Below are 13,823 nucleotides of genomic sequence, written 5' to 3'. Positions count from 1 at the left end.
TTATACTACATTAAAAATATATATATATAAATGTTAATATTATTAATAATTTATTTATTTTTAAATAAAATATTAATATATTATATTTTTCTATTGTTCGTGAGCTTTTCGAGTCGAGTATCAAATAACTCGTTTCGTATTATTAAGAATTCTAGTCGAGCTCAAGCTCGAGTTGAATCCATTAAAGTCGAGTATTATCGAACTTTAACCAAAATAATCTTAAATAACTCACGGTATATCTCGTTCCATTTATAACTACTGTCGACTTAAATAACTCACAAAATATCTTGTCTCATTTATAGTAATATTATAGCTATTGCTGACTCACAATTTCCATGTTGAAACATTAAGCCCATCACTTCTCATTTTCATAGTGTTTCCTTCTCTACCCACTTTCTGCATCTTCAACCCTCCTTTGATCTGTTTTAGAGAATGAATACATCTTTAATATTTCCATGATTATTTAATACCTTCTGAAATCCCTTTCAATGTAATAACTAAAAATATTTTTTCTTATGTTTCGGTAGGAGATCATTTAAAATAACAAAAATATTATCTTATCTATAAATTTGAATAGTTTTAATTTGAATAAAATTGCAATTAAAATGAATATAAAGTGTAATTTAATATTTATCAGATTTTATCTATTCAAATTTTATATTTATTTGTAATATAATAATAAAATTAATGTTTTAAATTACAATGAAATGTAGTTATAGTTGAAGATGAAGTATAATTCAATATTTAATTCTAATTTATATATTCAAACATTTTACTTAGTTTTAGTATAATAGTAAATTTATTTTTAGTTTTAGTATAATAGTAAACTTATTTTCTTCAGTGCAAATAAGAAATAATATAAAATAATATATATATATATATATATAAATTATAATAGTTTGAAATTAAATGGAATGGAATGTAATTAAAGGTTTTTTAAAGGGTAGTTAAATAAAATATAATTTAATATTTAAAGTATTAATTTAATAATAAAAATAATTAAAATTATAATGTAAATATAGTTTGAGATAAATATATATGTATCTGGTATTTATTAAATATATATATTTTTAATTTTAATATGCATACATCGTCCTATTTTTTAATGTCGATAATAAATTTAAGGGTAAAATATATATGATGTTGTTTTATTAAGTTCTGAAATATTAAAAGTAATAAAATAATATCTCAATTATAAGGTGTTGTTTTCTTAAGTGTCGACTATTAAAAATTACAAAATAATCATCTAATTATAAAGTGTTACTTTCTTGAGTCTTTTGACTATAAAAAGTTATAAAATGGTCACTCGACTATCCATATATTCCAAATTTGTTATTTTCTATTAAAAATTGACGACAATTTGAGCTTAATGTTAACTTGTTGACTGAGATATGATAAAAATTGATCTTTGAATCTCAAATGACTATCGTATCTCAGTCATCATGCTAAAGTCCATCTTAGACGACTGTCAATTTTTTAACGAAAAATTACGAGTTTAGAACATATGACAAGTCAAGTAGCCATTTCATAATTTTTAATAGTTGAGGGACTAACAAAATAACGTCCTATAATTAGAGAACCATTTTGTAATTTTTAATATTAAGAAGATTCAACAAAACAATACTTTATAATCGGGAGACTATTCGTATACTTTACCCCAAAATCTAAATTGATAATACTATAATTACTGCCAATAACATTGAACTGGTACAATAGTTAACAATATTTTGTCAACTTTTGACATACTGAAACTATTAAATTAAAATAGTTTATTTCTTTATATCAGGAGCAAGCACATTTAATTGGTTCATTAAGCAGCTATTAATTTTTATTCTTTTATATTTTTTAGATAGTGAATTCTAGACTCATTCGGAGTTATTTTATTTCTTTTTTTTTTAAATTTTCCCTCCCTTCTAGATAAGTTTAGATTTAGAATTAAAAAAATATAGTTTATCAAATTAACAACAAATTTAAAATAGGGATAAATCCTAATTTTGGCATAAAATGAAGGACTAAAACATAAAATAACAAATAGTTCTATACATAACCAACGTTACCAAGCAATGAACAGATTAGGACTCTCTTTTTATTCTATAAATAACAAATATTTCCTTCTGTGTTTTCTTCCTAAAAATTCAATTCAGCAATCTATTTTCATTACTGAAAATCATATTGACCAATCATGAGATTCAGGAAAGGTAGCAAAGTCGAGGTGTTAACCAGGACCGAGGTTCCAACCGGCGCGTGGCGCTGTGCCGAGATTATCTCCGGCAACGGTCGCACTTAGAGCGTGAAGTCCGGTTGGTTTCCGATCACCGGCGAGGCAGCGCCGGTGGAGAGAGTATCCAGGAAAGTGATCAGGCCTTGTCCTCCCCCTGTAAACAGGACCGATGATTGGGTTCCTGGCGACGTCGTGGAGGTGTTCGACGAGTTGTGCTGGAAACCGGCGGTGATCGTTAGAGATTTCGGGGGGAACAACTTTTCCGTTAGGCTTATTGGATCGAATAGAGTACTCAGAGCACATGAATCTCGTTTGCGTGTACGACAATCTTGTGAAGATGGCAAATGGTTCCTTGTTGGAAATGTAATTCTCTTTAACCTCTCTTTAAACTATAAATTTTGATACGTTTCTTTACTTTCTTTGCTGGACTTTATTGATTCTTTCGATAACAGGTCTCGTCGAGTTCTTCTGGACCATCATCGAAGAGGAAAAGATCTTCGCCTGGCTTCTCGGATGCTGGTGGAAAAAAGACGAAGGTGATCGAAAAAGGTAGTATCGGTGGTCAGAGACTAATAGTGCGGCTTCCTTGTCCATCTTCTGAAAAGGTAGATGCGTCTCTTTCCCCAAATAATATACTGGGTGAAAGATGTACGCCTTCTTCCTTTTATAGAATTGATGATACCAGTGATACCTTGAGTTGTGCATCCTCTGTTGGTAGCTGTAGTGGTTCAGGGAATAATGGTCTTAACCTGTCTCCTAGTCATGTAAACTTTGAGGATCATTGTAGTGTTGCCGACTCATACTCCGGAAGTAACTGTGGAGAAGAAGGAAGTCCTGTTTCCACTAGTGTGGAGTTGGGAACAGATTTCCATAGGTCGGAGCTGCATGCCTATCAGAAAGCTCTGGGGGCATTGCATGCTTCTGGGCCTTTGACTTGGGAAAAAGAAGAAAAGGTGACTAACCTACGTCGTTCTCTTAATATTTCAAATGATGAACATTTGAGGGAGCTAAGAAAGTTGAGACATGATGATAATAGGTTTTCTGTTAGTTGTTGCTAGGCTTAATGAATTACATTGCTACCGGTAATGCGGTAGTTTTACTCCAATGATGTAGGTATTGTAAATATACTTGAAAGTTTCAATTTTGTAATTGATTTATTAGTTTCTTCTCTTATCTCCATGAAAAAGGCTTTTGTTGTTTAATTTAATGTTAGTTTAGATTTTGGCTCATATATAAGCATCTGTTTTACCCTTTTTCTTTTCGTTTTTGCTGCTGACCTTTTGCAAATGTTGCATATTGTTGGGCGGATATTTTAACACAGTAAATTCTATCATCCCTTGTGAACTGTCGAGTTACATTAAATACAAAGAGGTGAATTGCGATTTCCTAAATTGATTTTAAGCATATAGGAATTCAAGTTCCAGAAACAGTAACATGAATTGTATGTTCCAGTCGTTCCCAGCACATACATATTTACAACTCTATCCTCTAGAATTACTTTGACCTTGTTCATGCTCTTTACCCGCAAAAAGAAAATGACCTTTTTGTTGTTCACTAGCTCTGGGGTTTTGGAATTTGTGATGTGATGCTGGCTGGTTTATGGATTTCCAGTTTTATGTATGTGGAGCCGTTCTACATCATAACGTGATGGATGTACAATTCTTATACTTGCTTTATTTCAGCAGCATATGGAATTAATATTGAGAAATATCTTGATGCTTTCTCAGAAAATCTCATGGCCAATGTTGGAGGCATCAGTATTTTGCTTCTAAAGCCATGATGGATTGAGTATGTTATCCCTTACAGTTGACCAGGGGAAAACATCCATGGTTTATTCCAAATGAAAGCCTTAAGCCCCGGTTTTGGTATGAGTTACTTCTGAAAATATTGCAACATTTTGATTTACCTATGGAAATGCTGGTATAGGTCTTTGCATTCCTTGTTGCAGAAAAACAAGATAATCTTAAAAGCTGCCCTACAGTTAGCACGTAAATTGATACGTTGCAGGTGCAATTACAGAAAGAAAATTGTGTCTTCTTCTTTCCCCCCTGCTCCCACCCCCCAAAAAGGTACTTGAGAATTTTAGTTATATTTTTGTATCTCTAGAATGAACATATCCATTAGTGGAACAATTTTGTATCTCTAGAATATATTTTAATTTTGAGAATGAAATGCACCCACGAATGCGATGCAATAATTTACATTAACAGTTAATAATACAAAAAATGCTTATGCACCCACGAATGCGATGCAATAATAATGATGATGACGATAATAACAACAGCTAGTCTTTTAACATGTTACGTTTGCTTCCTTTGTTGTTGTTAAGATGGATTCAACTGCATTAATCAATCCTCCTTCCGGTGCTCGAGTCTGAAATGCTTACTACCCTTTATTGAATACCATGAATGAATTTGTTTTCATTTTTAAATTATAAGTTCTGCTATGCTTTTAACTTTTTCAGTAAGTTAAATGATTATCCAAATTGTATTTCAAATTTGGTTGTACTCGATGCAATTGGAATTGATTGAATGTATGAATTTATTTTCTCAACAAAAAAAAATCTTTTTCAAGAAGTGGTGGAACGAAAGAATTTCATGAGTGGTTACACTTCATTGGTTCTTATTTCAGATATGGGAACTGCATTGGTGTGTCTTGTAGTTATTTTAAGATTGAGATTGCTTTACAAACTATCAGTTGATATAGTATAATGAGGCGTTAGGTGTCATAAGTAAGGTCATGTGTTTGAATCTTGGCTTTGTGAATGGAAAAATTGGTATGGGAGTCATTCCTATAATAAGTCTCCAAGGTGTCTAATCTAGATTAGTCGACTAGTGAGTCTGATAGTTGTGGTTATATCAAAAAAAAAAGATTTGAGATTGCTTTAAGGTAGTTTGGATATATGGTTGTGTTTTATGTGGAGCATATTTGCTGACTTGGATATCATAGTTAGGACTTTATATCTCGTTTCGTTTGGGTAGGTTTTGAAGTTATGGTATTTGTTGATGAAATTGTAGTGGTTGTCAATTTAGACCTTTGGGTTCAAAGGAACATGAAACCCTCTCCCCAAGATTCTAGTCTACCCTACATGAAGTTGGATTCTTAAATAAGCATGTGTATTTCAATATTGTTGTTGTGGTCGTCTTCGTCATTATTATATGTTCTCTATGCCTCATAAAATCATATTAAAATTTTAAATATAATATTTAACTAATATATTATAATGTGATTGTTAATTTTTAAACGAATAAAAATGCCACGGTAAATAATATAAATATGAAACAAATATATGATAGTACTAAAAGCTATACAAATTATTGTATAAAATTTATGCTATATATTGATTTGTACAACACATAGCTAAACTCTATTAATATCATGATTTTTTGGATTTTATATTTACACTACTCGAGTTGGGACTCGATTAAAGATTTGATAATAAATATAAACGATAATTTAAAACGAAGATATAAATATAAAGGTAAAAATATTTTTATGTTTCCAAAATGTTCAAATACCAATAGGGAATGATCCTCTACCTGTCATTCTTTCTTTCTTTCACATAACTAATATTTTTGTTATAGACATACCGAAATTGTGATCCAAAATTTTCTTTTAAAACTGCTTGTAAATCTCTAAAATTTAGACATTATTAATGTAATATAAAAATATAATAATAAGACGGGTTTACAAATAATGAGGAGCTCCCAAAATATATCCACAAAATAATACAAAATATTGAGTTTCAAAAGAGTTACGACTTAATACATAACAAGGTTCATAATAGTACATGTCCTTTAAAGATGACTCAAGACGTACTCTGAAAGGTTTCTGAAAATCTGAATCGATTGTATTAGAATATTTGATGATGATAGCTCCCCACCATCTGCTCCCTAAGAACCTGCGCACGGAAACACATTCCGAACGTTGAGTTTACGAGCTCAGTGCCTCACTAGAAACTGTACTATATTATATGCATTCACTACATAAAATGACAAGTGGCACAGATCTGAGTATACAACTACTGGACTGTTAATATGTGGTTGGAATCATGGTGCGACTGACGGATTCATGCATCTCAGAGCTTACACACCCCTCTAGCATTGTCGAAGCACCATCGGGTACTCCTAGGTGAGATTTAGAATTCTGCATCGGAATGTACACCTACCGACTTACTCCGTCGAGTCTTGGGGCATATGGCGCCTAGTCGGCTGTTGTAGTGTCGCGACACTGACTTGGATCCATTGATTGTCATATTTCTGCTAAAAGGAACTCGGGTGTCCTGATCGTTTCTCGAGCGTCAAACAAGGCTTGCCCAAGAAGAAGAACAAGTTTCGATACTATCCCTCTAGTATTAAAACTCAACATGCAGAGAGCATAAAATATGTGCAAAAAATCATATTCTATTATCCCAAAGACCTTAGTGAGCTCCCCAAACATTATTAATGTTTTATGAAGATACAAAGGAACATAAATAGGGCTTTAAACATGTTTATAACTCTAAAACATGAAATCTACCATGGGAATGCTTCAAGCTTATGCAACCTACTACATTTCACCTAAACGAAATACATACGGTATAGTTGAGTCAAGAGTGAGTTACCTTTGATGCTATATTGCTGGAAACGTCAAAGGTTCAGCCCGAAGTAAAATTTTCCTTCCCCTTAGCTTAGGAGCCTTCTCCAACCTCTTGCACTAAACAAATCCAAATGCAAGGGTTACTAATTGTTGCTAGGGATTAAGGAGAGTTTTAAAACACTTCCTAAGGCTGAAAATATCTGAAAAATGGGTTGGAACCATCTAGTTTCTTAAACCCTTCTAAAACTCGTTTTTACAACTATGGCCAAAACTTGATCTTAATGCCTCAAATGAAAGCTCAAGAGGTGTTGATTTTGATTCTTACATTGGTTTGATGAAATAGTCTGAAACTAAACCAAAACTTTCACCTTTGCTCAAGAGAAGGATGAAGAAGAGGAAGAAAACTTTGGAGAAGAAGACAAATGTGAAGAAAAAGAGAAGCTGGAATTCAGACGGTGATATCACCAAATTTTAATTGGTTTTCAGCCTTTACTTTGAATAATGGTATATCTGATTCCTGGGTCCTTCTGATTTTAGTTGTAAGCTAAAAATACCCTTTTTATCCACAATTGGACTCAATCCAAGTCCAATTCCACTTATTCTTGGGTCAAGGCTTCTTACAAGCTAGAGATTTAACCCAAGGCTTATCTCGGGTTAACCCAAAACTTCTAACTCGAGATCTGGAACGTTACAAACCTCCACCTTCATCCAACAACACTATCAAAAGTTGCATTTGAGATTGTAAATCGTTACTTTGAAGAAGATTTGGGTCTTGGATTTCAGCATTATCACCACCTTATAGTCATCGGCGATACCAACATACCCGAATCCGAGTATGGTATTGTCGTTATAGTCGTATCCAGGGATGGTATCATGATCCGTGGTTATATCTTCATCCGATGGTGGCAAATAATGTCATTTTCTGGTTGATGGATTCCATATAGCAATGCCCAGCTTCACAATGATATAATGCAAGCAATCCATTGCAAGAACCTGATAACACTGGAGCGTTACTTGGTGGTTTCAGCTGTAAATAGGCGAGGAAACTGCATCAAGTGGCTGAGGGAGCCGAAGTCCACTGAATAAGCATTATCGTCGTTCTCATTATGATTATCGAGGAAAAGCTTGATGTTGGTGTTGGTTTTCAAGGACTGATGGAGATGGAGTTTGGCAAAATGTGAGCAGTCCGGGGATAAGATCGGTTGGAAAAGGAAGATTATTATCAGTTTCAGTTACACTCTTTTACATAGTAAAAAATAAATCGACTCCGGTACTTATCTTCAATCTCGATTATTAGATTACTAAAATTCAGCTTCCTCCATAGATAGAAGTTTTAAGCTCAAATTAGACTTTGACAATTATCATACTGAATTCAAGTTTTCAAACCCAACTCGAGAGGAATATACAAGGAAATTTGAATGGAGAGTTCATTTTATTTCCGTAGAGAAACAAGGAGCAAACAACACACACCCATCATAATCCTACAACCTGGAAAGCAAAGCTGAAAAAACACTTGTTGAATGCCCTTGACAAATTCAATACTATGTCGTGCATCGGGTTCCTTATCCCCTCTCTGGGGTGTTCCCTTCCTTGCCGACTTGAAGGGTCTGGAGCTTACGGTTAACCTCATCAGCCACAGCCTTCACTTTCGGATTCGGTGCATTTCCAGGTACTGGTTCACTCTCTTGACGAAACACTGGACTTGTCTGCCATATTCTAATGGTACCATCTTCAGATCCTGAGGCATAGGATTCCCCTGCAGGTGCAAAACGTACACAGTGGACAGGACCGTGGTGACCCTTGTTGCAACCTACAGTCATAAAAGAAAATGAACTCTTTAACAATCTGAAAAACACCCATAAGAAAGAACATACAATCAGTTTCACACACTAAATAACACAGCTCATCTGCTCGATTGGATCCACCCAGTACATTTCCCGGATTTTTATATATTTTTTTAATTTTTTGACTAGCAGCATATTTATCATTCTATTTTTTTTATAGGAATATTTATCATTATATTGAGTTTTTGTTTCAGTGTGTAATAGGAAACATGTCGTAATGCACCCTCGTGAGGCTTTCAAAGACTGCCAAAATGGTCAACTTTTGGCATTAGCTAGTATTGAAGCCCCAGACATACAGTCTATATGTCTAAATTGATATTTCAGTTCATCTTACAAACTCAGGAGGCACATACTAAGCACTTCTCCGGTATGGAAATCAAACATGCGCACCCACATGTCTTCTCCCCCAGCAATGAACTTATTGCCGTTCTTTGGTTCCAGTGAAGCTGATTCTACATTGCACGGCATGTTGTAGCTTTTAACCAACCCAAAACTAATAAGAGCAAATACAAATGTCAGCGACCATGGTGGGAAAAGAACAAAGCTTTGCACAGACAGTCCAGCTTAGAACTTACTGATTTGAATTCCAGAACTTAACAGTAGATCCATCAGCTGTGGTTATATAGTGACCATCACAACTCACTTCAACACTTGTGACAGGTGATTTTGTCTCAAGTGTTTGAACAGTTTTGTCACTTCTGAGATCCCACAACCTATAGAGGTACAAAGTTGAGGAAATCATTTTTAGACAAGCATATAATTGAGTGAAAATCAATGCTTCAGTAAAAATGACACAATGAATGTTTTCCTTAACATCTGTAATTTACTTTTAATAAACTAGTGCATCAAAGGTTTAAGAATACACCAAACAATCAAATGTGGAAGACATGGTTTTCAGTATGCATGCATGCATGCATATATATATTTATATATAGGTAGGTAGATGATAGATCAGTGATGGAATATTTATGAAAAGCCTTAACTAGAAGTACTACATTTTTTCTGTTTTGTTTACTTTGTAAAATCCCATCAAATATCTGAAAATTTTTACAACTTTCTAGCTGGTTATACTAGAAAACAATTTATAATGTCAACTATCGGACTAATATTACCTGCAAAGTGCCTTAAACTTAAGAAGTGATATGCATCCATTATACTAAGTCAGTGCTCAAAGCAAGCATATAATACTCTACCTATCAAACACCTCATCTCAAAGGACCTAAACTGATGATACTAATTCAAGACAATAATGGTACTTATAAAAAATATCTGAACTAAAACAAGCTCCTAACTCACAAAAGAAATTACAGAAACTACAGAAGAAAATGGGAAGGTTATAACAGATTACATTTGTACCTAACACCATTAGTATCAGTGCAAGAACTTAAAATAATCTGGTCACCGTGGAGCCATGAAACGGTTCTAATTGAACCAGGAGAATTACCCACTTCTCTTGGTGCTGCATCTAGACGATTCAAATCAAATATGCGAAGGATTTTCTCAACTCCACCCGTGAGTAGATGATGTGTATCCTGTACAAATGACAATTTACTTGGATGATGCAAACAGAAAATAGAAGGGGAAAGCAAAGATAGATAAATTTATCTTCATCTGAAGAGCGTATTAATGAACCAGGAATGAAAGTGCAAGCCTCAAGAAGTTAATTGCAATCTAAACTCAATATTATGTATCAAGTGCAAACAAATTTTTAAAATTTGTGAAAATTTGTGAAGGTCTCACGAAAAATGAAAAAGCATTCTCTGAAGCCCACTTAATGACTTTGCAACTTCAGTCCATTAAACAAAAAGGAGATGCAATTAGACCTTGCAAATGATTCAAGTGATGAAGCTACACAAGAGAAACAGAACATAGACGAAGAATGAGCATATAAAAGTATGTAAAATATTCTCAATGGTGGAAGAAACGTACACACTTTTCAAAATAAGAATTCAGACCATTGAATCAATGTAGTTCTTTCAAAGTTGGTTGCTTTGGAAGCGTTCTTATATTTGGTCAGCACACACAACCTTGATAGAACTTTACCAAATGACATCACAAGAAATACAATGTCCATGCAATAATATATAATAGAAAGAAGTAGTGCTTATATATCATCACAAAATAAAATTGCCCCTGAGAAACAAATCTGAAACAGTACTTGCTATTCAGGCCATCCCTATCAGAATTCAGAAATAACATTGCAGTGGCATGAGCATTAAATGCTGCACGTTTATAATTAGGGAAAAACAATTCTTTAGGAAAAACAATTAAGCTCTACCCCCGAAAAGGCGCATGCTCGAACAATATGCTTGTGTTCAAACGAGTGCAATTCATCTCCAGTCAACGCATCCCATAATTTCCTGGAAATATTGGAGAAAAATGATAAATTCCAGTTTTCAATCAACCATCCTCGCAGAAAATGACAGTGTATGTGCATGAGAGAGAGAGGCGTTAAAACAACGACAAGAAGAAAATTAAAATCAGCTTTTAGCAGTTCATACACATGCAATTCCCTATATTTAGAAGGAAGCATCCTTTCAATAGCAATGCACTAACAAGTGCACACCACCAATTCCAAACACTTGCCAACCAGAGAATATCTTGGGATTCTCACCAAACTTTTAACAACTAGTTAATATAGAACTCGGTGTGCGGTAGACAACAAGGATGAGATCCCTTTATTTTAAGGAGAGTGGTTAATAGAAAATAAATGCAGTGGCAAAAGACAATGGGTTGCAAAGGTGGAACTTGTTGTCTTCCCAAAAATGTAATTTTACAGCCGAATAACGATTACGTACGCAGAAAAATCAGCCGAGGCAGATGCAGCTCGTAATGCTTTGGTATCTAGACAGGAGCTCCATACTGCACCTTTATGCCCTTCAAACGTGCCAATCCAATCTCCAGTCTCCCCGTTTCTTAACATTGGAGTGGAGTCTGGATTTTCCAATGCATCATTAGAAAGAGAGCTGATAAACAAGAAGCTACACACGGTCCATCAACATCACAGTATGCAATAAAAATGGATTATGGAAGAAGAAATGATCAACAAGAACATCAAAACAAATCACATCAACAGCCTGATCAACCATAACGAGATTTCCTCCTTTCAAAATGATCATTCCATTTCAAGTTGCATAATAATTATACTTTGCATCTGGTAAATAGTAGCCAAATGTCAGCTCAAAACACAATATTTAGATACATGTAACTCGAAACCAGTCAAAGAAAAAAGGCGGTTCAAAACAGTTAAAAGAAATAAATTCAACGCCGAAAATCAATACGATCAAGAACAGGCTAAATCAATCGGAAAACCCAAACCCAATTCAAAATTCATGCATCTAAATTCATACTATGGTAAAACAAGATTTCGAAAGAAGCACCAAGAAATTAAAAGATTCACCTTTACTGGCACTGATAAGGAAAAAGCCATCAGGGGTGATGGGGCTGTAGAACAAATCAACCACCGGCCTTGAATGCCCATGGCAAACTAATGGTACAGCCACCTTTTTCTTCTCCATTTCTCCGAATTAACAAGAATACAAGAATTTTTCGAAAAATTCTACCAATTTGATCCGTTTAGATCAAATTCTTTGGAAAAAGAAAAAGGGATTTATTTTAGCTAAAACTCAAACACAACTAATCCCGTCAGAAATTTGTGTATTCAAAGCAAAAATTAATTAAATTTTTGCTTTCTCTGGACGAAGGGATACAAAGTAGGGATTGCAATTTTCTTTTTAATCTTGGAAATATTATAAGTAGCTGAGGTAATCTACATGTTTGGATATGAAAATTAAACATTTTTTTATTTTATTTTCATCAAAAATAAATTTTATTCTCAATTGCTAAATATGAAAAAGGATATAAATAGGAAGGCATTTGAGAGAAGGAAAGAACATGGGGTTAAATCGCCAAAATTACCAGTCAATGCATTTAGTTTTAAATTTAAAAAAAAAAACTTGTATATAAAATCATATCATTGTATTATTATAAATAAACTAAGTATGCACCTAAGTGATAAAAAATTATTGTCAATCTTTGACCGACAAGATCATTAATTTATGTTGATATAATAAGTTAAGCAGCTAAATCATTCGTTTTATACGGTTATAAATTAAATAAATTATATCATTCATCATTTAATTATCTCTTTTTTCTATTTTAATCATTAATTATGAATCTTTTAGTAAATTTAAAATAATTTAAGGATAAAATATTAATTTATCCATTTTCTCCTATGTTTTCTTTCCTAAACCAATCTTCCCGGAAAGACTATTAAACGGAGATTAGAAAGATCAGAACAAGGGATAACGGTAATTTGTCATTTTATCAAACAGATTGGGAGCAAAACATTGAATACGTTGAAACTCAAACCCAGCCATTGAAAAAAGAAACGGAGAGGGATTGAATTGAAAACAGGACTGACCTTCCTAGAACCAACAATTTTAGCAACCAGGAGCGGTGGTTTTTGAGTAGCCATGGATTGAATGAGAACAGGTGAGAAACTTGCAGATTTTGGTGATGATTTAAACGACTTAGGGGTTGTAATCCTTGAAGAAAACAGAAATGGGCTAGCTTAGATGCTGTAAACAGCTATGGATTCCATGTTTTGCAAATTTTCTTACGGCTATGGGTGCTTTGATTCTTTGAAAGAATCGGTTTCCATTGTTCCTGTTTTGGAGAACGAGATTGCGGTTAAGAATGCAGAGCTGAATTTAACTTTGAATGCGGTTAAGAAGTCGGAGGGATGAAAATGAGGCGTTGAAAATGGAGGAGGATGAAATGAAGGGGAGGGTTGAAGAAGAGAGGAAAGAGAGGGAGAGGAAAGTGAGATTACCAATTGATAATGGCAAGCTTCCGGTTTAACTGTTGCTTGGGAAATCCAGATATTCCAAGCTGCTCAAGTTACCAATCCATGGAGCAAACTCACTGGTAAAAACTGTTTTCTTAGAAGATAGGGTTGGGGAAGAAAACATAAGGAAAAAAGGGTAATTGAAGTTTTATCCCTGAATTATTTTGGATTTACAAAAAGACCCATGATTAGTGACTAAAATAAAAGAGAAGAGATAGTTGAATGATGAATGCATAATTTACCGAATTTATAACAGTATTAAACAGAGTTTTCTAAATTGAAGGGTCATATTGAGTAAAAGAAGAGTAGAGGCTCAGATTAATTTTATTTT

The 13,823-nt window shown here is 33.8% G+C and overlaps 1 protein-coding gene and 1 pseudogene across 2 annotated transcripts; one reads left to right on the top strand and one right to left on the bottom strand.

Moving 5' to 3' along the window:
• Positions 1 to 2,114: 2,114 nt before the first annotated feature.
• On the top strand, positions 2,115 to 3,660 carry LOC120137952 (annotated as a pseudogene).
• A 4,566-nt stretch (positions 3,661 to 8,226) lies between these two features.
• On the bottom strand, positions 8,227 to 12,463 carry LOC120137950 (serine-threonine kinase receptor-associated protein-like). Of its 2 annotated transcripts, none has more exons than XM_039153585.1 (7): positions 12,044 to 12,463; positions 11,442 to 11,577; positions 10,922 to 11,003; positions 10,000 to 10,175; positions 9,219 to 9,356; positions 8,997 to 9,136; positions 8,227 to 8,609 (listed from the first exon to the last, which is right to left on the bottom strand). In XM_039153585.1, the coding sequence occupies exons 1-7, from the start codon at positions 12,159 to 12,161 to the stop codon at positions 8,362 to 8,364; spliced, it is 1,038 nt and encodes a 345-aa protein (XP_039009516.1). In that variant the 5' UTR covers positions 12,162 to 12,463; the 3' UTR covers positions 8,227 to 8,361. The 2 variants fall into 2 exon arrangements, with proteins under 2 accessions (XP_039009516.1, XP_039009517.1); XM_039153586.1 differs by having other exon boundaries at positions 8,426 to 8,609; positions 8,978 to 9,136.
• Positions 12,464 to 13,823: the final 1,360 nt, after the last annotated feature.

Source organism: Hibiscus syriacus, unplaced genomic scaffold, assembly GCF_006381635.1.
Source record: "Hibiscus syriacus cultivar Baekdansim isolate YM2019G1 unplaced genomic scaffold, ASM638163v2 tig00110676_pilon, whole genome shotgun sequence".
In the NCBI taxonomy this organism is placed as follows: Eukaryota; Viridiplantae; Streptophyta; class Magnoliopsida; order Malvales; family Malvaceae; genus Hibiscus; species Hibiscus syriacus.
The sequence above is the reverse complement of the archived record's forward strand: the minus strand, read 5'-3'. Positions and strand labels throughout refer to the sequence as shown.